This window comes from Phalacrocorax aristotelis, chromosome 4 (assembly GCF_949628215.1).
Source record: "Phalacrocorax aristotelis chromosome 4, bGulAri2.1, whole genome shotgun sequence".
In the NCBI taxonomy this organism is placed as follows: domain Eukaryota; kingdom Metazoa; phylum Chordata; class Aves; order Suliformes; family Phalacrocoracidae; genus Phalacrocorax; species Phalacrocorax aristotelis.
In genome coordinates, this window is record NC_134279.1 from 64,163,627 (window position 1) to 64,186,522 (window position 22,896).

The 22,896-nt window shown below is 37.2% G+C and overlaps 1 protein-coding gene across 1 annotated transcript in view; it reads left to right on the top strand.

Annotated features, from left to right (window-relative positions):
- Positions 1–22,896, top strand: part of DHX15 (DEAH-box helicase 15) — a 49,184-nt gene that overhangs the window by 22,812 nt on the left and 3,476 nt on the right. The window contains exons 6-12 of the mRNA XM_075091754.1: positions 4,213–4,380; positions 8,421–8,507; positions 10,020–10,169; positions 10,346–10,454; positions 11,599–11,790; positions 14,816–14,938; positions 17,242–17,432. Of these exons, the coding sequence (XP_074947855.1) occupies positions 4,213–4,380; positions 8,421–8,507; positions 10,020–10,169; positions 10,346–10,454; positions 11,599–11,790; positions 14,816–14,938; positions 17,242–17,432 (1,020 nt within the window). The remainder of the gene's footprint in view (positions 1–4,212; positions 4,381–8,420; positions 8,508–10,019; positions 10,170–10,345; positions 10,455–11,598; positions 11,791–14,815; positions 14,939–17,241; positions 17,433–22,896) is intronic.

Below are 22,896 nucleotides of genomic sequence, written 5' to 3' on the forward strand. Positions count from 1 at the left end.
TGGGTTAAGATGGAGTAAAAATCCTGTCAGATTCAGGAGGCATAAGTAACCTACTTACTGTTATGTGAAAATATAGTTGGCTGCACTACTGTTTCCAGTGAATTAGAGGGAAACTATACACCCTGTTCTTGCTTCGTTTTCTAAACAAGACACTGCTGAGCATTGGTTCCCATACAGACTTAGGTGTTGCTGAAATCAGTGGCACAATGGAAGTTTCTCTTGAAATCCTGAAGGTTTTTGGTGTCTCAGAATTGCTTTCTGATGCTTAAACTCCTGAAATCTACCTAATTTGGTAGGTATTCTAAATATTGCCTGTTGTCTACCAGTTGGTTGAAAACAAAGCAGCATGCTCAGGATTGTGTGTAGAACCAGCCTTAATCACACCAATTTCCTGGAAGGAATACCATTTAAATTAGCTTAAATTTGATGTAATAGTAATCTTGTTCAAATTATTCTCCAGTTACTGCATTTTCTTCCTTTCGGAAACTGTCTTTATTTAGATGTGGGTACAAAATAAAAATTATTAACTTCCTCACTTGGATGTTTAGATGACTTTGTTTCTCCTGGTTGAAAAAGATTCACCACCCCATTACCTCCTTTATCACTAGTATGTCCTTAAAAAGAAATATTTTCTCTTTGCTAATTCTTGCCTGTCTTTGGATCTCTTCCAAGGAGAATTGGTTACGGTGACTATGGTGTAGAAGAATGTTGAGGACTCTATTGATATTTGAAGTGTACTCTTACGGAGTTCTTCACTGCTTCTTGACTCTAGTTTCCATAGCATTTCAGCTGAACTATAGATACTGTACAAATATTGTTAACTCATTTTGATTGGATCAAGCAAGAAACTTTTGGGAATTTTGAAGTACATAATATACTGTCTGGGACAATTCTGTTGACTAGACATTGTGAAGCATAGATGTGTTGAAGTATAGATATGTTGAGTGTATGTGGCACTCCTGGCTTGAGATGAGCATTTTAGCTAGTGTGTAACATCTCCTCTCCTTGTGGTCTGTTCGCTAACTATGTTTTGGTAGTTGGCTCTTTTTAGAATGAGACAATTTAATTGACTGCAATTTTACTGAGGATTGTTTCTCAAATGATACTCCTAAGAAGTCTTCAGTTTTGTGAGGAACTAGGATCGAGTTCAATCTAGTAACTTCAGCATTGCCTGAGGCTCACGCTTCTTGCATGTTAGGCCTGATTTCTTCTTTGATTAATTCTGAAGTAGGTCTTTGCTGTTGCACTGGGCAGTCACCGGCCTAACTGTGGCTTCTCTGATCCTGCATCTGTTCCTGCTTCCAGTGCCCTGGTATCTGCTATCTCAGGTAGTCAGTGTGATAGTCAGGGCTCTGGGGAGTTTCTCAGGCATAATCTAAATGCAAGGCAAGTTGCGCTTTACCTGCCCTCTCTTCCTTCCCTCCAAGAAGGAATAAACTCCTCTTACATGTGAGTTGATGGAATAATTGCTTTTCAAGGGGTTTTGTAATGGATTTGGAGTAGATGGTGTGCAAATATTTAAGTGTGTGTGTTTTTTTTAAAAAAAACCTTTCATACTTGTCAGGACTATTGAATTAGACTTGCTGAATCTTCAGAGGATTAAAGTTAGGATTGTGCCTTCAACTGTATCTCTTCTATCTCCGGACTTAAATGTTTTCATGTGACACAAATGAATCTCTAACACTTAAATGAATCCTTAATACTTTCAGATTACTTACTCTTACTACACATATGCCTTCTAGATTATGTACCTTGGGAGACCAGTTTTCGTCTTCTGCTGGAATTGGAGGGTAGTTGTGGATACAGCAGAAGTACAGAAATAGTTTTCTGCCAGTGTGCTTAAAAAAAACCACAACCTTTTTCCTTTTTTCCCCCCTCTTCTTTTATTTCTTTAAACAATTCAGTACTAAAGAACTCTTACAGTATTTAGATGAGTGGCAGTGGTTCTTGGTGAATTACATCCTTCTTTCAGCAGTTTATGATGAGAGTTCCATAGTTACCTCTGCAAATCTGTGGAGAATAATGGTTATATATGCACTTGCCATCTCTATGTTGAAGTATCTTAATGAGTCCTGATTGGGGATACTTTGAAACTACATTGGGAAACTGTAGGGAGAAACAACACTTATCTCTTCTGAAAGATTATAGGTGGCTGTGAACACACATGGCCTGAAGAGAGTAGTGCTTTCATTTATCACTGCTTGCTTGTATTTTACTATCTCTGAAGTATAAAACTGTCCTGGAGTCTCTAGTCATTACTGTTGAAGATTAAGCATCCTGACCAGCATGGGAGCTTTCCCAATTACACAGTGTAATCTGCTCAAATTCCATGAAACCATGTAGTGACCTTCAGATCAGGAGCTAAGGTCTGTGCTGTATTTTTGTTTTAGCATTTGGCTCATGGTTTTTCAAAAGATACAATCTATATTAAATATTTAACAGGCCCAAGTATCAGCTTGTCAAGGCTTTTAAATAGGTGCAAATTTGAGAGGGAGTGTTGCTGCCTAGTTAGTCAACTATTTACTTTTAACATGTTGTCTTTTTACATAAACACCATTATTAAATTATTAATTTACTGAGCTACTATGTATGATCTGTCAGTTCAGTTAGGTTTTTCCTTTTCACTGGGAGGCTGTTACTGAGCTTAGAAATGGTGCTTATTGGCAGAACACCAGATATTGACATCTGTGCAAAGAAATTCATTCTGTATTAATAAACCGGTAGGGGGCATTCCAGCTCAGTTTCTTGTATGCCCCTTGTATTTTATGAAGGGTCTATTGGATTTGTTGGCAGAGTGCACCTTTGTTTAAAAGGTTTTTTTGAAAATATCTGCAGTACATTCAAATTGGCAAGATACTGCCAGAAAGCATTAGGCTTGCTATTAAAGGGTTCCTTGTCATCAAAGAGGAGGAGCCTTCATTTTGCCATGGTTACGTTAATTATAAATGCTGATCAATACAGACCATGAGTATTGTATTATCTGTGCTTCTTTAAAACATACTCAATTCAGTTGTGCTGGAAAATTACAAGTCTCTTTAAGAAGAAAAAAAAAGACCCAGATTTGTTCCACGATATATCTGAACTTAGAGTTTCTGAAAAGGAGGTTGCTTTTGCTTTTCTAACTATAGTTTAAAGCAGTGATTTTACACTTAACCTGTTCTCTATATTTGCTTGAGGGTCTTAACTCACCAGCTTGAAGCTGAAGTGACGCTTATTTGTGGTAAGGGAGGTCTGGCCTCTTTTCTCAGAGTAAGTTGTAGCCATTTTTTGCTTTTGCCTACTGTTGCTTCTTGTCATGATGACTTAATTGGTTCATCAGATGTTCTAGTGGAATATCGGTAGTCGGTAAGTGTGCCTCTTACTTATACCAGTGGAGGCTCTGTTGTACCTTTTAAGTTGAAGTTAATGAATTGTGTTATTCATTGACCTAAAATTCTGTGCACTTTAATCTTCATTAAATTTTCTGTTAACTAGAGGTCACTTAGCTGACTTAAGTGTAGTTGTTTTAAAATGAAATGGAATTATAAATGATGGGGGTGTGCTGGACTTTCTTGTATGGTAACCTAGTCAGAAAATAGGCTAGCAAATACTGCAGAAAATACTATGGTAAAAAAGGCATGAAAAATCTTTCTCATCTTCAGAGTATTTCACTAACTTATTCTTAAGCTTGGATGGGATTTCAGTTAAAGTAAAACCTGAAACACTGGATTGAGAGGTTTGGTTTTGAGCATCCATGTTTATACTGTAAAGGTGTTTGTTCTCATTAGGTACAATGAAGCAAATCTTCCATATAATTGCATTAGTGATATGTGACATTAAAGCTTAATTGGCTTATTTTAAATATCTTGCACATCAATTTCTTCTAGATTGTGAAAATTGAAAAGGTCATGAGTGCAGTTTAATATTCCAGGGTGAGAGATTTCAATTTTAGTACAATTTGTAGAGAATTAATTAGGAAACATGGCTAAAAGAAAAAGGATGTTGAATGCAAATTAGGCTGTTCATTAGAGTATAGAAGCTGAAGCATCTTGAAGTATTGTGGAAATTGGATTGCAAATTCAGTAAGCACCTTTTAAAAAATTACTTTTTAAGTTAGAAGTTACTGTAATTGTTCTTCAGGGTGTAGGCTTAATATTATTGTCATAAGGCACTCTAAATAAAGTGTGCTGCCTTTTTCATGGAGGTCCCTTAACCAGTATTTCTGTTTTGCAGGAGATTGATGAAGCCTGCAAGAGGATAAAACGTGAAATTGATGACTTAGGCCCTGAAGTTGGTGACATCAAAATCATTCCATTGTATTCCACCCTTCCTCCGCAGCAACAGCAAAGGATTTTTGAGCCTCCCCCACCAAAAAAACAAAATGGAGCAATTGGAAGAAAGGTACATAGTATGCTGGTTTAGTATGCTGTTCAGTAACTGGATACTCACAGTTGTGTGGGCAATTAAATATGAGTTTCAGCTGTTCTAAGTGTATTTGGACAGCAACAAGTAGCAGGGTTTTTTGTTAAATCCTTAATAACCCAGTATTTTATCACATTTCAATTTTTCGATAACTTGGAGTTTGTTTCTCAGAGCAATTAAAAATTCTGGCTTCCATCTAGAAGACCAGAATGTTCTAATAACAATTTGATTTGACTGGCATTTGTTTAGGTTTCTAATGAGAAATACAATAAGTGAGATTGAATACTGAATTTGACAACCACATGATTTACGTGGCGGGATGGGATTTTTCCCCCCATTATTCTGAGACATACCTTTTTTTTTTTTGAAACAAAAAAGAATTCTCTTCAACGGACCTTATCAGGCAGGTTTTGTCCGTTCCTCAAGGTTAATGAGAAAGTGCAAGTTAAAAGAGGTATGTTGAAGCTGGAGGTTCGTGTTTTCTGTAGTAGTAAGCAAGGAATTCTTTTATTGAGCAAAATGGATTGAGAAACAAAAAAAACCTTGAAATGGCACCAGTGAATGTTCTTCATAAAATTAGTATTGGTTTATGTGAGCATTGAGAAATTGAACATTAGAAACTAGGTGGTTGATTCTCCAAAACTGAACATTTTGAAGGAGTCTTAATAGAGCTTCCCCAAGTTAAAGTAATGCTCTATGAAACTGAAGCCATCAGAGTCAAGATTTTGAAGGTCAAAGCTGAACCATACTATCTGCTCTAGGCAGGATTTGTTCCTTGATTATTTGCTCTTTTTGTGCAGTACAGTGCATGTGGAATGCTAGTGACAACTTTCTAGTGTTCTGGAAGAATAAATCACTTAATAAATTTAGTGAATTGATCCTCTTTCCTATTGAAGTTGATTGCAGAAAGCATTCAGTCTGAAATCATGAAACTAATGCTGCAACAAGATTGTATTAGCAAATGACTTAAATGAATGAAATTGGCTTTTCAGTGATGAACGAGTGATAGCTGTGTATTGCATTAAATTTTCATTCATGCTTAAAACTGCACTTCAAAATAGGCAGTTTCTGGTTTTCTTGATAGGAGGATAATGGATGCAGTGTGTAACTTTCATTATGTTGAGCTGACAAAGCTAGTACCAGTGTCTAAAAGGAAGACACTCTTCATGTCGCACTATTTCACTACAAGAAATATTGCCACACTGGTAAGATACCAACTGTAGGCAAAAGGCGCAAAATACATAAGCAACAGATTTAGACATGTAAAGCCATTATGGATTTGGTTTTGGATAACTTTTTTTTAAGACCACATTTCTTCTTTGGCTGAAATGTTCTGGCTTCCCTGTTTTGTTTTTTATCTCCATAATAAATCTAGCAGTGAATGAAAGTGTGTTGGTGTGTGTTGTAAACTTGTTTAAATGTTGGTTTGGTTTCATTTAGTCTTACTGATCAAGATAAGTGAAGTAGGACTATGGGTTGCTGGGCCTCCACTGTCTTGGAAAATGTCTGCTTTCATGCATTTTCGGTGGGAGCTAAACCTACTTTTTAGAACTGCTGAATAGAGAGCTAGCAGGTGGTCTGAATCTTTTCAAAGGCTCTAATGGCCATAAAAACTAAGGGAAGTGCTTTCAGGATCTGAATAACTATCTCCTGAGCTGTAATTTTGTGAAAGAAAAGTAAGATACTGGAAGTTGTGTGGCATCTTGTAGTAGCAGCAGTGATGGTACGAGCTAGTACTGATACAGCTTCATAACTTAGCACTTTTTTGTGCTCTTAGGTGTGCTAGGCAAGATAAGCTTTCTTACAACAATAGCTGAAGATTAAAGATGAAAAAAACCCCCTGCTTTTACTAGTTAAGAGTTAATCAGTGTGTTTCACTTGCACTGTGGAGGAAGATGAAGATGACTTAACATCAAGCCTTTCTGCTCCTTTCCTATCTTATCTCTCCTTTCCAAACTGCATTCTGTTTTCTGTTTCAGGAGTCTTAAGCATTACTAGTTAATACATATGCAGTATAGATATATTTTTATATATAGATAATATGTGTTTTATTTAAAGTAATGTGTTTAAATTAATCTTTAAGACTCTTTGGTATATCAAACTGTAACTCTGATATTTAAAAACATTTTTAACATTTCAGTAGTTGAAAAACTGCAGTTAAAGCTAATTGGGTATTATTTATTTATTTATGTAGCTTACCACTGATTTAATTTGTTTGATTTCCAAGTAACTTTGTACTTTGATTTAGGCTTGAAAGATGTGGAATAACTTCAAGTTTTTTCTTAAATTTCTCATGTTTTTACATTCATTATGGCTTTTAAGCAATGTGACATTAACAAATGGGATCTCTACATGCAACACAATCCACTGTGTTTTTTCCTTCCACCTTTGGAAGATTCGGTTCAAATATAAGTTCAATAAATTTGAGTTTCATTGCTGAGCCTTGTGGACTAAGCATATGAACAGTACTGAGTTATTAGTATTGAAGTGTCTTAATAGAAATTGGTGATTAAAACCAGGACCGAAACCTTTTGACACTGCTCTGTAATTGGTATTTGAAGATTCTGGGTATGGATGCTTCCATAGGTTAGTAGGTCTGGAAAAAACTGAGACTTTTTAGTTAAAGTACGCTCTGTAATATAATAGCAAGCTCAATGTGGATTGACTAGGCTTTTAACATGGGAGTGCTGGTTTAATTTGCATATTTAATGACTTGCAAATTTTTATGAAAATGTATTCTGCTTTTGCATCAGAACTTAATTGCATTGATGTTTGTGGCTTTTCTCTCTGACTAGTCTGTGCAGGTTACTGGTGAATGAAAGGTATATGGGTTTTTTGTGGTTTTTCTTTTTTTTTTTTGAGGGGTTCTAAGTGGCATATCATTTCAGAGTGGAACACCATAATTCCAAATTAATTACAATTTTTTTCCCACCAAAGTATTGTTTTCAATATAGAGTAGTATTTGGGCAAGCTTAGACCTTAAGTCTTCTTAAGAAGAGACAAGCTGAGAGTAATAAGTAGCTGATTGGCAAAGTGATCAGCCAGGAGGAAGAGAAATCAGCAGGATTATCAGTCTAGTCCAGTCACTGGCATCACTGTAATTCAGAAGAAATTGTTAGGGGTCTCCCAAATTCTTATTGCTAAACTGAAAGCAGTGGTGATGGAATGCTCTGAAATGAAGAGGTGAAAGGTAAGTAGTTTTAGTGACGTGCTGAACGCGTTTTGTTTTTTTTCTGAGGTAGCTGATTAAATTTGCTAATAACATGTAATTTAATGTAGTCACTCTTTGGATAAGAGCTGATGGTATCTATAGACTATTACAGTGTTTCTCTGGACATAAAATTTGAATGATGGCAAATCAAGCCTCAGAACTTGGATATCTTCTTTGCTTTAATTTTCGCATGAGACTTAACCTCCAGAAAGTTTATAGAAATTTAAGAATGTAACCTTAAAATATGAAAGATGTTTGAATAACTTATTAATTTAAAAAGACAAAGTTGAAATTAAATATAGTGTTCAGGATTTTAGCTGGAATGTATTGATAACTGCTTTATTCGAAACAAAGAACATAGTGTGCTGGTACAGTTATATAACTTTTGTTTTAATATTATTTGGTTTACCCTGTTTAGGCTTAAAAAAAAAAGGTTAAAAAGCTGGAATTAAGAGATGATGTTAAAGGGACCCAGTGTAACTTGTAATTTTGTACTGGAGATGAGAGAAATTTTGAACAGCTGTTTCAGAAGTAAAATATTTGCTCTTCTATTTCTTTTTCTCAAAAATAACATTTGTTATGTTGTTAATAGAGACACGGGGGAGCAGAAACAGTGGACAAAAATTGCTCTGATTTCAGTAGAAGTTTATCTGGTTGATTACAGGTCAGCCTGTAAAAGTGTTGGAGCACAGCTCTGGTAGTGATGAAGTGAAGGAAAGTTTGCTGGAAATTCTTGGTTCAGAGCTGGAATCAGAGCTCTTCATCTTTAGAACAAAGTAATTACATACACTGTCTTATTTTTTGACAGGTGGTTGTGTCCACTAATATTGCTGAGACGTCATTAACAATAGATGGTGTTGTGTTTGTGATTGATCCTGGCTTTGCAAAGCAGAAGGTAAATATTACTTTTTCTCTTTCTTTATAGTAGGAAAGATACTGGAATACAGTTTGATCAGGTAGCTCTTCCCTTTGTAAACACTGATGGGAGTTTTCCCAGTTGAAAGCTTGACCTTGGTTGTTTTAGATTTGATTTGTTTTTAACTTCAGTAACTTAGTCTGCAAACTTTAGATATCTAGAGTAGTCTAAAACAGTGTAGTGCAGAAGAATTTTATTTAAAAAAAAAAAAAAAAGAGTATTTTGAGTTAGGCCTGGAGTATGGATTTCCTAGATACTTCAGGAAGGGTGGTTTTGTACTGTGTGTCTATGCTTGAGAATGCTCAAGAAATACCAAGAAATCATGTGAAAGTAAACAAAAAAGTGCTAGAAGCCACCTCTTTTTAAGTCACACAGTGCTAAAGTGAGAGAAATGATATCTAGGGTAGTGCTGTTTCTTGTCAGTTCTTAGCATGTACTGTCGCAGCCCTGATTGTCATTGAGCTTCTGTTATGCTTCTTTGGAACATCATGGGATATTGAGAGGAATTGAAGTAGCTTGCCTACTTTAGCTTTTTTGCTAACTATAACTGTCCTTATATCTTTGGTTCTTAGCCTTCCTTTAATACTTACACACCTTGTTAGCCTTTTAAACCTCTGGAAAATGAGAGGTACAGCAGAATGTAAGTGCAGTCAATGTATCTTCACACAGAAGTTTCAATCACCATTTAGGCTGATGTTTTTTCACAAGTGGTTCTTATTACAGAAAGTATTCTTCCAGTATAAGAAATCAAGTTTTTGTACATGTTTTATACCAGTTCGCACCAGGAGGATGTTAAAACGTGGACCAAAGGACATCTTCGTCTGAAACTACTATCTGACTACTGGTTTTTTTTTCCCCACAGTATGTTCTTTTCCATGAGCCTTAATGAGGTGGCAAGGCTGCTGTTTATGTATGGCTGCAATGGAAATTTTACAGTGAAATCCAGCATCTATTTTCTACTGTGACAGTCTGCATGAACCCTTGAAATACAATCTTGCTTTGTCATTGGTCTGATTTTTACAGTTGCATTCAACCTTCGTGTTAGATTTTTCTGATCTCTAGAATGTGATTATTCAACCTTATAATTGTATCAAGACAACTTTTTCATGGAATTATTTGAGCATCAAGAGTGTGTTTAGCACTCTATAGAACAAATTGGACACATTCCTTCTGCCATGAAAATCTTATCTAAAAATACACACATTTAAGGAGGACAAGAGAGCCTGGCAGGAGTTGTTGTTAACAAATGAATAAAAAGTAAATGCTGTTCTCTAGGCAGTTGTATTTGAAGCTTTTTGTCACTGATCCAAATGCATTTGTGGCCAATTTCTTTTTTCTCCTTTCAGATACATACAACTTGTGATTTCCTAGTCAGGAGCTGTGTTTGAAAATAAGTTTAAAGCAGTCTTTATTTTGTTTAGATAGTTGTCTTATCCATGAGCGTTGTTCATTCCTTTACTTCTTTCCTCCTCTGATTCCACTTCCAAATAGGTATACAATCCTCGAATCAGAGTGGAGTCTCTCCTGGTGACTGCAATTAGTAAAGCTTCCGCTCAGCAGCGAGCTGGCCGTGCTGGTCGTACTAGACCAGGCAAGTGCTTCAGGCTTTATACAGAGAAGGCTTACAAAACTGAAATGCAGGTAAGATTACTTTTTTAGATTGCATATTTAAGAACATCTGATTGATACAGGTAGTCAAGTGCCGTGCTACCAAACAATCAGAATTTGAATGCTTGTGTAGTTTAAAGTTTTTGGAGGAACAAGAGTTCTGAATTTTCTTTTTTCTCTTCCCCCCCCCCCCACCCCCCCAATCCAAGGACAACACATACCCTGAAATTTTGAGGTCTAACTTAGGATCTGTAGTATTGCAGCTCAAGAAGCTTGGTATAGATGATTTGGTGCACTTTGATTTTATGGATCCGCCAGGTATCTATTTCTGTTTTATCTTGTCTACTGAGTGTGTTATGTTTTGACTTTGAAATATTTATTTTGGTGTATATTTTAGAACAAAAACATGGGGTAGACTCTTCTATGGTTTTCCACTGTTTTTATTGTAATCCGTAAGGAGTGTCTTGTTTATCCTGAAATTTAGTGCTCTGTATTTTACCAGAGTAAGCTTTTTATGTTGCTGTCTGCGTAACAGCTTTTAATGGAACTAAGGAATTTACTGAATGCCCCTTACCTGCAGAGGATAAGACAAAATTATGAGCACTAAAAAATCTGTTACTTGATGAGGTTTTTTACCTATCACCTTGATTGCACATTCTAATTGTGCATCAGTTAAGAACTGTATGTAAGTAAAATTGGCTAGCGTTTTTAAAGCTGAATATGTGTTTTTGCCTCAAACTATAAAGTTAATGTGCATCTCCTTTCTAGCAGTGTTAAAAGTTCATATATACTTTAAAAAAAACCAGGTTATTTTGCTAACCTAAAACTTATATCAGCTATATGTAAATACGTCAAAGTTTTTTCCTCCTAAAACAAAATTGTAGTTTATAATTGTAAGCTTTTAAATAGTTCTACAGAACAAATTGAATTTTTTGTGCTATGCAGCATGTATGATATAGTTCAGCAGAAAGGCTTTTGGATTTCCTTTGTGGATGTAATGCACACTTGTTATGAGGAGTGCAGGATTAAGAGAATATTCTTACAGGCTCAGATTTGTGAAAGACTATAGATATCTGAAGTTAGACATGGCTGAGATTTGAGGGCTGTATCAATGTATTTTGTATGGAACAAGGGAAAACGCATCAGTGCATTGCGGGGAAGTGATATTACTATGAAAATGAATATTTCACAATGCCACTGCTGTCTGAATTTTGAAAAGCAGTAATCTTGAAATATTCAAGCTTTTGATCCAGCTAAAAGCTCTTCTAAATAAGTGATTCCTCCCCCAATTCATTTATGTCTGGATGTACGTAACTGTATTTGGTGACAATTCTGTATTTGGAAGTCAGTTGAATGGAGAATGAAAAATGAGATGGCTTATAATAGTCTGGGCTTCTTCATTTTTTTTCTCATTCAGAGGAGTTTGATTGATGTGCCTACCTAAATATTTTTTTTCTTTCAGCTCCTGAAACTCTGATGAGAGCCTTAGAGCTTTTGAATTATCTGGCTGCTTTAAATGATGATGGAGACTTGACTGAGTTGGGATCCATGATGGCTGAATTTCCATTGGACCCACAACTGGCTAAAATGGTTATTGCAAGTTGTGACTACAACTGTTCTAATGAGGTCCTATCTATTACTGCCATGTTGTCAGGTAATAGCAAGGGAAGAGACACTAAACAAAATGCAGATCTTCAGTTTGGGGGAAAAAAGTTTTCCATACCAAAACCATAATAATTTCTAATAAAATGAGAATTGGGTTTTTTTAAACTTCATATAGGGGTTTAATCAATCATTACGGGTTGATGTTGAGACCTTGAAACTAATGAATAGCAACTATAAGAAATGAACATGCATAAAATGGCCAAACAGTTTACTCCTAATTTCAGTTAAAAGCGTATACGTTTGAGTTGATAGAGGGGAAAAAGTCAGGCTAGTGGAGCAGAATTTTCTCTTTAGGCTCATAGTCAGGACTGGAAATGTCAGCTCAACCACTCTTTTTAAGGTAGTGAAATTTATTTTGTATCGTGCATTCTTCTGCACTTTGATAAATCCCAGTATTTCCAAAAGGATTATGGTGTAATTTATATTAAAACATAAGCTTGTACATGAAATGATGATACATTTTCGGTCACTAAGTTGCAAAGCTGGAGAACAGTCATTACTTTTAAAGGGAGGAAACAGACTCTGGGGGAGGATGTATATTTGTGAGAGTGTGTGCACAGCTGTACTTCGCTGCTGTGTTATGTGAATAGCACTGCATCAGAGCAGAGCTGCTTGTCAAGAGAGCTTGGTGAGAGAAAAACGTTATCAATCAAGCCTTGCATTTCATTTCCCAGTTAATGTAGAACTGACTTCGTTTTACAGTTAGTTGTCACAGGACAAGCAGCAAGATTTAGTCTATTACAAAAATGGGAGTGTTCTTAATCATAACTACTCTTCTGTCTTTTGGGTGTGCTATTTTACCAGGCTCTTCACAATGCAGGTGTACTGGTTACATGCTTAACTTCATTGAATAGAGAAGAAAAAGAAAAAAAAAAAAATGTTCTGGTTAAGTGTAAAATCTGTTGCTGCAGTTCAGTCTTATGGTATATTTATATGAAAGTTTTTTAAGAACAAGCTAAAATGTTTGTTGCAGAGTTATGATTGCTCAGACTCAGAGCAGATGGGCAGGGCAGAATTGTAATAATTTTTTTTAATTAAATGGTAGGCTTAATTGCGGAGGTGGTGGTAGGTTGGCGCCTGCCTTTCTCTTCCCTTTCCCCTTCCCCCCAGTCTCTACTACAGAACAGTAAGTCTAGTGTTTTTGTCTGTGGTCTTCAACTGATTTGTCTTACTCCTTTTTCTATTTGCCTTTTCCCAGACCAGGATACTTTTTTTGCTATAAGGCACAATTAATGTCATGATAAAAAGGGGGCTTTCTTAAAAAAAAAAAAAAGAGGAAGGTTGAAGCTAGTTAACGTAGGGGCTGTAACTAAAATTCTGCTCTTAAAGAACCCATAGTCCAAGTATTTGTGAGGACTATTTCCCAAAGTAACACTTTTTTTAAACCAGCAGCATGACTGTATGTTATGGTGCTTTAAGTCCACATAAAGATTGTCAGGCTCCGGATAGCAATCTGTGTATTAATAGTTTGGACTGAGAGGAAAACAATGTACCAGAAAAGAGCAGAGAACAGCATTGAATAAATGAGCAGATCAAATGATTGTACTTCATTTTACATGAGCTGTGGTCTTGCTGCGGGGTAGAAAGTGCTATTATTTATTCAAAACAGTGAGTTAAGCCAGTGATAAATAACACAGAATTTGGTTTTATTAGCCTGAGTTTGAAATTAAAATACACTTTCTTATCTGTTTTCAAATGCAGGACCCAAAATACAAGCTGTTTATTTTGCACCTGCATTTCCATTTCCTTTAATGCATTGGTATTTCTGATTTGTTACCATGTGATTCACTGTTGCAGTATCTATTTTTTTTCTTCCTCGAGTTCTATCCAGTATTCAATTCAACTTATTTTTGAGAAGTAGTGTTTTGGGGCTTTTATGAGAATTTAAGAATAAAATAAAGGAAAAGCACATAATGCCCTACAAAAAGGCTCTCATCTGTTAGGGACAGATGAGACTCAATGAGGTGTTCTCATGAGATTGGTGGGCTTCAGTTATGAGAAGGCTAATGTAGTGCCAAGTAGCTGGAGACAGATAAGGGATTTGTAGCATCTTACTTAGTATGAATTTTATTGAAATTTAACCTCTTAAAAATTATATCTACTTAAAACCAAACTGATTTTTTTCTCCTGTACCTCTCTATAAAGTGAACATCTCTAACTGCTTTCAACATTTTATGAATTAGCATCGATATTACAAACCTATAAGAATGTTGACAGACCATGAATTAAGTTGGCTGCAATACTGTTTGTGGTCTCTGGTAGCCTGTAGTTGGAAAGGGAATGTTAAAGCACGATTTCTGGAGTCAAGTCAGATTTATGTAAGAATGTAATTATAGAGAAAGCTCATCACATTGTGGTTTGGTTTTTTTTTAAAATTTTTAGTGCCAAAGGACGGTTTAACCTTCCACCACTACCGCTACCATCACAACCTTTAGACTTATTAATAACTTCATTCACATGTTTCTGTATACCAGTGCTGATAACAATACCATCTGGGGAAGAGGACTTTACTAGTGTGTTCTGTCTAGTAGCAGACTTGTGATAAAGATCATGTTTGTTTAGACTGTGCTAGTGCAGTACAGTTTCAGAACTACCTTCTTTACTCTGTCCACAGAGGTTTTCTGAGAAAGCAAATTTGCCATTAATGTGTTCTGTTACATGGGGTGCTAGCTCCTGGTAGAGCTATCAGCACTGGGTCTTGAACTAAGATCTGTTTAGCCTTCCAGTATACATAGGCAATCTTGATGGCCTTCAGACTAGAGATTTTTATGCCTACATATAGTTCTATTAAAATAATCAGGTACTCTGTAGCTTTGAAACCCTCTTGTCTTACAGATGTGGTTAGGTGTTGATGTACCAAATCAAGGTAGTAAACAGTCCAAGATGCAGTTGGAGGCCATCCTGCCCTGCCCTATGCTCTGTGAACTGACCTAGCTAGGCCTTGTTCCTCTATCTGTGAATGCGTGACTCATCGATATGGGCGTTTGTGTTGGGCCCATACCAACCTTGTTTAGTCCCACAGTGTTTTGTTCGCCCCACGGAAGCAAAGAAAGCAGCAGATGAAGCCAAGATGAGGTTTGCCCACATAGATGGAGATCATTTGACATTGCTGAATGTCTACCACGCTTTCAAACAAAGTAAGTGTGCACCTGTTTTAGCAAAATTATTTGTAATCCTCTGGTGCCAGCCTTTGTTCCTGGGTTCCAAGGACAGTTGAAAGGCTTGGGCCTGCTTTTTGAGCCGTACTGTTATGATCCCTGTTAGGTTTGGTTTTTTTAAAGTATATAACAGAGCTGTTTAAGTGCTGCTTTCCTTTGGGGTGGGGGTTGGGTAGAAAAACAAAAAACTAGCCAAGAGATCATGTAATAAACTGATGAGTATGGAGACAAGCCAGGCTCTTCAATCAATGCTGAGTAACCTTGGACAGAAGGAAGTATGTGTAGCTATAATTAAGAAATATTGGAAGTTTGTTATCTGACATTAATTATAGAAAAATCTGCTTAATTGCTTAGTAATTTTTCAGGGAGTGCAGTACAGAAAATACACTGAATTTGTAGAAGGATATGTTCCTACAACCAAAACCTTTTTAATCCTAACTTTTTAATATAGTTAGGTATTCTGTAATAAGGCCTTGGGGTGGATTGAGAAGCAAAGGGGTGACGCATCAACAAGAAGTAATTTAGAGCCATACGATAAATTTATTTCATTGACCTCATTTCTGTGCATAGATTTTAGGGAAAGTATATGGTCCTCCTTAGCATAGCTGAAGTGTATTTTAGCAGCTTGAAAAAGACGGGAAGGAACAGGTGAAGCTTAGGAGCTCTCTTGCAAAATGACTACCTAAGCGGCACCCTAGTTTAACAGTGACTTTCCCTGGTGGTAAGTAAAAAGATTGCTCTTAACTGCCAGCCAGGTTAAATTAGGTGATCTGGTTGCATTTTTCCTGTAAGCAGACAAAAAAGTAAGTCGTCTACCCTGAAGTAAAAAACCCCAGGACTTGGTGCCCTTTTCTGTAGCTGCTTTGATTTAGAAATTTTGTATTGAAACATTCTAACACTGTATCATTATGTGGCAGTCCAAAATAAAGGTATCTTCAGAGTAGAAGCCCAAACAAAAGTATTGAAAACCGATTAAAACAATAGCTGAGAAATGTCTACTAAATACTTGTGAATTGGAGACATCTGTTGCTTGTTTTTTCTGTTAGCTTTTTAGTTAACAGGCTCCAGTATGTTGTGCAGACATTTTGTGTGTGTGTGTTTCTGGAAGCCACTGCTTTCATGGTCAGGGATGGAATTACCTAGGGATGGAATTATTTGCAGGATGGTTGTTCGTTCCGTTTCACTGTGAAATTGAGAAGGATTTCTGGGATTTAGGATCAGAAGGCAAAATGCTGCTAATGTTTGTATCTAGAACAATATAAAACAGTTGTGTCATCTAAAATGTACAGTTCAAATGGCATAGAAAGTAACATACGGTATTTCAGTTATTCTACTGTATGGTGTGCGAGAGCTTCAGCATTCGTGCTTCATTTTAGATATATTCTGTAAGGTAAAGCATAGAAACAGCTTTCCTCAAATTATGTAACCTTTCCTCTTTTCAATGCAAATTGAGAATAGCCTGTCTCTGTACAAGAGATACTTTTAAATTTTAAGGCTGGCTTTGTTGGATTATTAAACTGACAAAAATTAGAAGAGAATCACTTGAAAAGTAACAGAACTGGTAGGGAGAACTGGGTTTCTTGATGTTAAGCATACAGGTTTTTATCCTGACAGAATGGCTTAGGCTTGCTGTCTTAACAGATTTCGTATTAGAGCTATCAGCTATAGAAACAGTAGCTTATGAGTACTGAGTTCTGTTCCTGATGCTGTATTTTACCAGTCACCTACACTTACTTAAACTGCTGTGAGGTACATCGTGCTTAGTATTAGGTTAGTCTGTTTGTATAGCTCTTACCTGTTACTCGACTACCTGATTTAAGGAGGGTTTGGTTTCTCAAATACAATATAATTATGTACAATCTTCCTGTATGTTCACACTACAGTTAAAGATTGTCCAGTGTTCCTTATGTTTGGTTAAGTCTTACACTGCAGGTTTGGAAGGTGATTTTTGTAGTTGCGGGGCATGATTTGTGACATGTGCAAAATTTATCAGTGTGGTATTTTCAGCAAAAGATTGGTGATTGTGTGTATATTATGTTGGTGAGGGGGTTAAAGCTGATTTTCTTCTGTCCTGACCACGTGCTTCCTGAATAGAAAACAATTTGGAAACGTTATCTGATGCAAGAAATCAACTGAATAAACTAAGAGCTGTTGTCATTTATAAAAGTTTATGGATATTTTTTCTGGTTCATCTGACCGATCAATTGGTTAGTTGCTGTTTTATTTACTTGTTATAATTGGATGAAATACTCATTTTTGATTCATGTGTTTTAATGTTGCAGATCATGAGTCGGTTCAGTGGTGTTATGACAACTTCATTAACTACAGGTCCCTGATGTCTGCAGACAATGTACGCCAACAGCTGTCACGAATCATGGATAGATTTAATTTGCCTCGTAGAAGCACAGACTTTACCAGCCGAGACTATTACATCAACATAAGAAAGGCATTAGTTACTGGGTATTTCATGCAGGTATGTGTGCATTCTTGTAGGGAACATAGTTCAATGTTTACATGGTTTTTAATATTACTGAGGTGGTTATAATTTTTCAAAACTTTATGAATGTTACTTAAATTATATATGGCTAACTATTATCACTTAGTCAGGTCGCTTGGTTATTACTTCAGTCAAACCTTATTCGGAAGAGAAGTTGTAGGCAGTCTTACTAGTATCAAAACACTGTTTCTGGCATGACCAGTCAGGAATTGACGACTAACTCCTGAATAGCTGAGGAAGTAACTTCATAAAACGTTTCAAAGTAACTACAGAATATGTAGTTGTCAAATTATTTGTAATCTGATACAAACAGGGGAAGTAAAATTGTATATAAATAATTCTATGTAATCCTTACAGAAGGGGAGTATTTTCTTTCACATACTTTTCCATATTTATATTTCACTTCTAAATTATGTGAATTACAAGTACTAGAGCAGGTCTGTAATCTTAAGGTGTATGCAGTTTAACTCATTTGCCTCTTGAACGAGGATGGTATGGAAGCAGTTCGCCACTGCTACCTCCTGGGTGCTTTGCATTTCATGGTAAGCACGCCTCCAAGCTAGAATGCAGGCTGTGCTCTGTGTGGGGATTGGTGGGGTTTTTGGGGGGTTTGTTTGGGTCTCCTTGGCATAGTCCCTATAAGCTGTGGGTTTTCCTCAGCATTCATCCCTGGGGCTAGAAGAGTCCCTTCGCTGGCTCTTACAGACTCAGGGGTACAGAACCTTTAATGGGGGTGAGTTTCCATCCTCTGGACTGTAGTGATAATCCCTTAGTGATAATAGCCTTAAGAGGCTGATCAGTGCCCATGGCATTTCCTAATTTTTCGCCTGTGCTGTGCTCTAGTGGTATTTGAGCACAACAGCTTACCAGTTGAAATAAGAACCACTGGTTAGCGCTGTGCAGTTTAGAACGGCAGGCAGCTTGACAGGCACGTGCTTAGCACATCCTGACTGGGGCACAGACTTGGATACCATGTATGTTTAACACCAGCCCCCACCGTCCCCCGGGCAACAGTGCTTTCCCCAGGACTCAGCCAGCCAGTCTGTAGAAGAAACATGTTTCTGGGTTTTCCAAACACAGGAATATGTATGTCAGCAACTGCATTTCACTGTAATGCAAATGGGACATTAAGGCTGCTGGCTGCTTTTAAATATTAAAATGGTTCTAAAGACTGACTTGCCATAACACTTCAGACAAGCAGGCTGGTCAGTGTGTTCAGTCCTTGCTTTTGGGACATGTTTTCTTCATTTGTCTTGGACACTCTAGTACACATTCCCACCTACACCTTTAATTCTGTACATCTTTTGCAAGACAAAGAACAGCCTGTGTTGGGCCCCAGCTGGTTGAGGCAGGTCTGATTGTCACAGCTGTATGTTTGGCAGAGTACCCTATGGCTTCCTTTATGTGCTTGGACCTATAGGAGGTCCTGGCCTTTGAAGTTTGCACTGTTAGTTTGTTTAATGTTACTCAGAGTGAAAAATCTTCCTCTAATAAATGTTTTCCTGCCATGGATGTAGACCTGTGCTGTTTGTGTCGCTAGCTTTTTGGTCTCTAATGCTCAGGAGTTGAAGATCGGACTTCATATTTTTGCTGTGTAGAGCAGTAGTTTCACATAGATGAAAACCTTTCCAGAAGTCTCCTCGGGCTTCCGTGGTCAATAGGTTGCTTACTGCCCCCTTCACCCAAAATGCTAATTGAATTTTTGGGCTGAATCAAGAGATAACTGTGGCAGACCTATTGAAGGCATTTGGAGTGGAAGTAATTTCAACAGTTTCTCTTCTCCTTTGTGTTTAGGTCCATTTTATTTTGAGTTCCTTTGAATCTTAAACCTCTATGACAGTGTGATACCCATTTCACCTTGACTCTGAACATTCTCACATGAATTCTATTTTGCTTTGAGTAACCTTCAGTAGAAAACTTAGGAATACTTATAACATCTCTTAAGTAATTGTAAGTTTTTGTTTGCCAGCAGCTGAAATACTTAAATCTGTAGCCTGTATGCACATTGTGCCCTCTCTAAGCAGGTACTCGGGCTCTGGCATTTGGGGGGCTCTTGTTCAGGAAACCCAAGTAATGAAATGTCTTTGTCCTCTTAGTACAGAACACGTGTTGAATTCTAAATCTGAGCCCTTGCAAAGTCTGTGCACAGACAGTAGAAAGTCTGGGTGTGTAAAGTAGTGAGGTCTATGGGCAACACATGGCAGAAGTTCAAGTTTAAAAATGCAGTGTGAAGTGGAAAAAAACAGTAGCAGCCATTCTTCTGAAATAGTTCTCATTGACTGCGTTGTTTTGTACTTCGGTACTTGCCTGTTGTCCTAAAAATAATCATAAAATGCTACTGCAGAAACTTCTTTACTAATCAAGACCCGTGGTTGATGTCAGACTGTGCGGGCCTGTATTAACTATTGAAATAGTACTAATTGTAGAATTAGTGCTAAGTACTGTAAATTTGCCTGCCTTCACTTGGGTGCCAGTGACTGAGAAACGTGGAATTTCTCCTGGTGACGAATCATCTTTTTATCCTTCAAATTTAAACACAAAGTTGAATTACAGTAAATCTGCCATAGACGAGCAAAGGGAATAGTAAAATAGTTTAAAACTGCCAACAATTCTGTGTGTAGAAAAGCTTCTGGAAGGATAGCTATTGGCAAGAGGTCTTATAAAATTTTTGTGCGATGTTCCCGGTTTCTTGTTTTTGTAATGGAAAACTTTTATTGGCTTTTTTCAGTAACTATTTTTATATCACACATCAGAACATGCAAAGTATACATAAAATAGAGCAAGAGTGGCTGCAAAATCACTAAGAAATTGCTCATTGAAAGTAAAATACATCAGAGAAGTACTACTTTCTCAATACCTTTAGTGCTAGACACATCCTGTCTTAAGGGAGAGGGATTGGAAAACAGTACAACTTAAACACAACCTTAATTTGGCAATAGAACTCCAGAACTAGGTATAGATGATTATTTACTTAAGCTTAGTTTTCATACTTCTGTTATTTTTAAAGTGCTAATAAACATGTAGCTGAAATAACTGTGGTAAAGACTAAGCAAAAAATACTTGTACTACAGGAAGTAAGCTAAGGAAGCTGTTAAAATTTTATTGGAAAAGACAAGGAAATACCAAACTATCTTGAAGATGGGTCATGTTCCTCTTAGCAAATATTTTTTTTGAGACTGGTATTACTGGGTGCCTTTAAGAACTTAGGGTTTTTTAATTGTGTTTCCAATCTAGTAGTGAAGGCAGAATGAGAATTGGTAGTTGAAAATTTAAATCAAAATTTAAAGGTGGAGCAAAGTACTGCAGTATGGGGTAGAACCACCACAGTCCTTTGGTGTCTTCAAATCAATCATGAACCCTTCTTGGAAGACGTGGCTTAGTCAAACAGGGTATATCAGGGTCACTACAGAGGATGAAATTAAATGACCTGTGCTATGCAGGAGGTTATGTGTCAGATGATTGGACTGCTAATCAAAATCTCATTTTTACTGCTACTCGGTCTTTGGGGCTGTTTTGTGTATAGAATGTTGTATATTTTGAAGTCTACTTAATCAAGCCCCTACAATAATAGAATGGTAATAAATTAAACCTATGACATGAAGATGGTCACCAGTGCATTTAATGGTATTCATTTTGCCCTTTGAGAATGCATGAGAACAGTTTAAAACTTTTTAATAGCTTCAGAAACACTATTGCATGCTCTGCAAGCTGAAATTGCAGAAATCCAGCCAACTGACTTTGCTCCTTCAGTGCATCCTAGCATTCTGTGTTCAAAAAGACAAGAAACAATCACTCCTCTAACCAGTCTGTCAAGACTAGCTTGCCAAAGTTTGTAGCCTTAAATCCAAAAAGGTTGGATCTTGTGACGCTATTCCTGCATTTGCCCTTTTACATGCATTTGGATTTACAGTGTTTGCCATCTTTGATTAAAGACCCCTGGTTGAGCCCCTCTAGGTTCAGTGACATGGTAAGTAATACATAAGCCGTAGCACACTTACAATTGCAGATGATGGTATGTCATTCTTAATAAAATTGTGATATCCTTGAAACCTCCATTATGAGAACTTGAACTAAAACCTTTTCTATGGTGGCATGTGCGATGGTGGCCACTGTTTCCATGTGGGTTTGTCATGTTGATGTTTGTCATGTTGATGTCATGTTGATGAAGGTGCTATAATTGTCTCTAAATCATCAGCAGGTGGGCTTTCTCAGCCTGCAGAGTGACCTCTTACAGAGGTGCATGGGCTGGCTTGGCTGTCTGACCCTTTTAGTGTCATGTCTGTGTAGCCCCTTATGTTGGATAGATAGTCAGTGGTGTTAATAGCTCTTCTCTCCCATTTACAGCCCTTTTCTTTGTCCAGGTGGCTGAATTCACAAGTGTTTTATAACAGATGACAAATCCCTTAGTGATCTCAGGGTTCAAGTGTGTTCCCCAGTACCTTGCTTACTACCGCTGCTTATTGGAGAATGAGCCCATTTCATAGACATGCTTTGTATGATTCTGTGGTTTCTATGGAAGCTCGTGCCTTTTGTACTCTGAAAAAATAACCATAATAACGGTTGAGGTTGGAAGGGTCCTCTGGAGGACATCTGGCCCAACCACCCCTATGCTGTATTTTACAGGCACTGGAATTGTTTGCGATAAGTGTATATGCTGCCTCCCGTGTGTCCTTGTTCGTGCCCTTGTGTCAACCTTGGTGCTTGCCCGAGCCCATTCTAAATTCTTCCAGCATAGTGATCTGGCAAGCCACTTACACCTTCAGAGAAGCAGCAGAATTGGCTCTGTCAGCTGTGCTGAAACAGCTCAGGCCAGGGGGGAGCAGGAAAATGTAGCGGCCGACAGTTAGATTGTCATTGCTTGCTGGGGAGCCACAGCTTCGCTGTGCATGTTTCATTATAGAGTGTTGCCATTACTGGACCTGAAATTCTTTACCAATCTGTGTGCTAACAAGCATCCTTAATAGAAACATCTAAAAAGGATAAATACTGTGGCTCAATGTTAGCTCAGGATCGAAATAAATCACAATAGTGTGTAACCACTTAACGGTGACTTATCCCTGATGTTTCCTTGGAACATGGATATTTTTTTCTTAATTGGGGTTATTCTAGTCCCTGGCCTTCCCTGGAAATGACAAGCTGACTGTACTTTTCTGTAGTGTCTCTTCTTTTGAGTATGCTTCATTCGTTACTTCAGAATCATTTTACTTAGTTTGAAATCAATCAAAGAAGAAATACAACTCTTTGCTATCATTATAAATGAAATGGAAAAGGAAGTTGTATGTATTTGGGAAAGCTAGATGGTAAAACTTAACTGTTTTAATAGAGCTGAGTGAGACTGAGGTGCTAAAGGTAAACTATTGATTTAAATTTAACAGCACGCTGTTCTCTAGAATGAAAACTAAAGAAATTGTTCTGTCCTTTTAGAGGAAGAACAGAAACT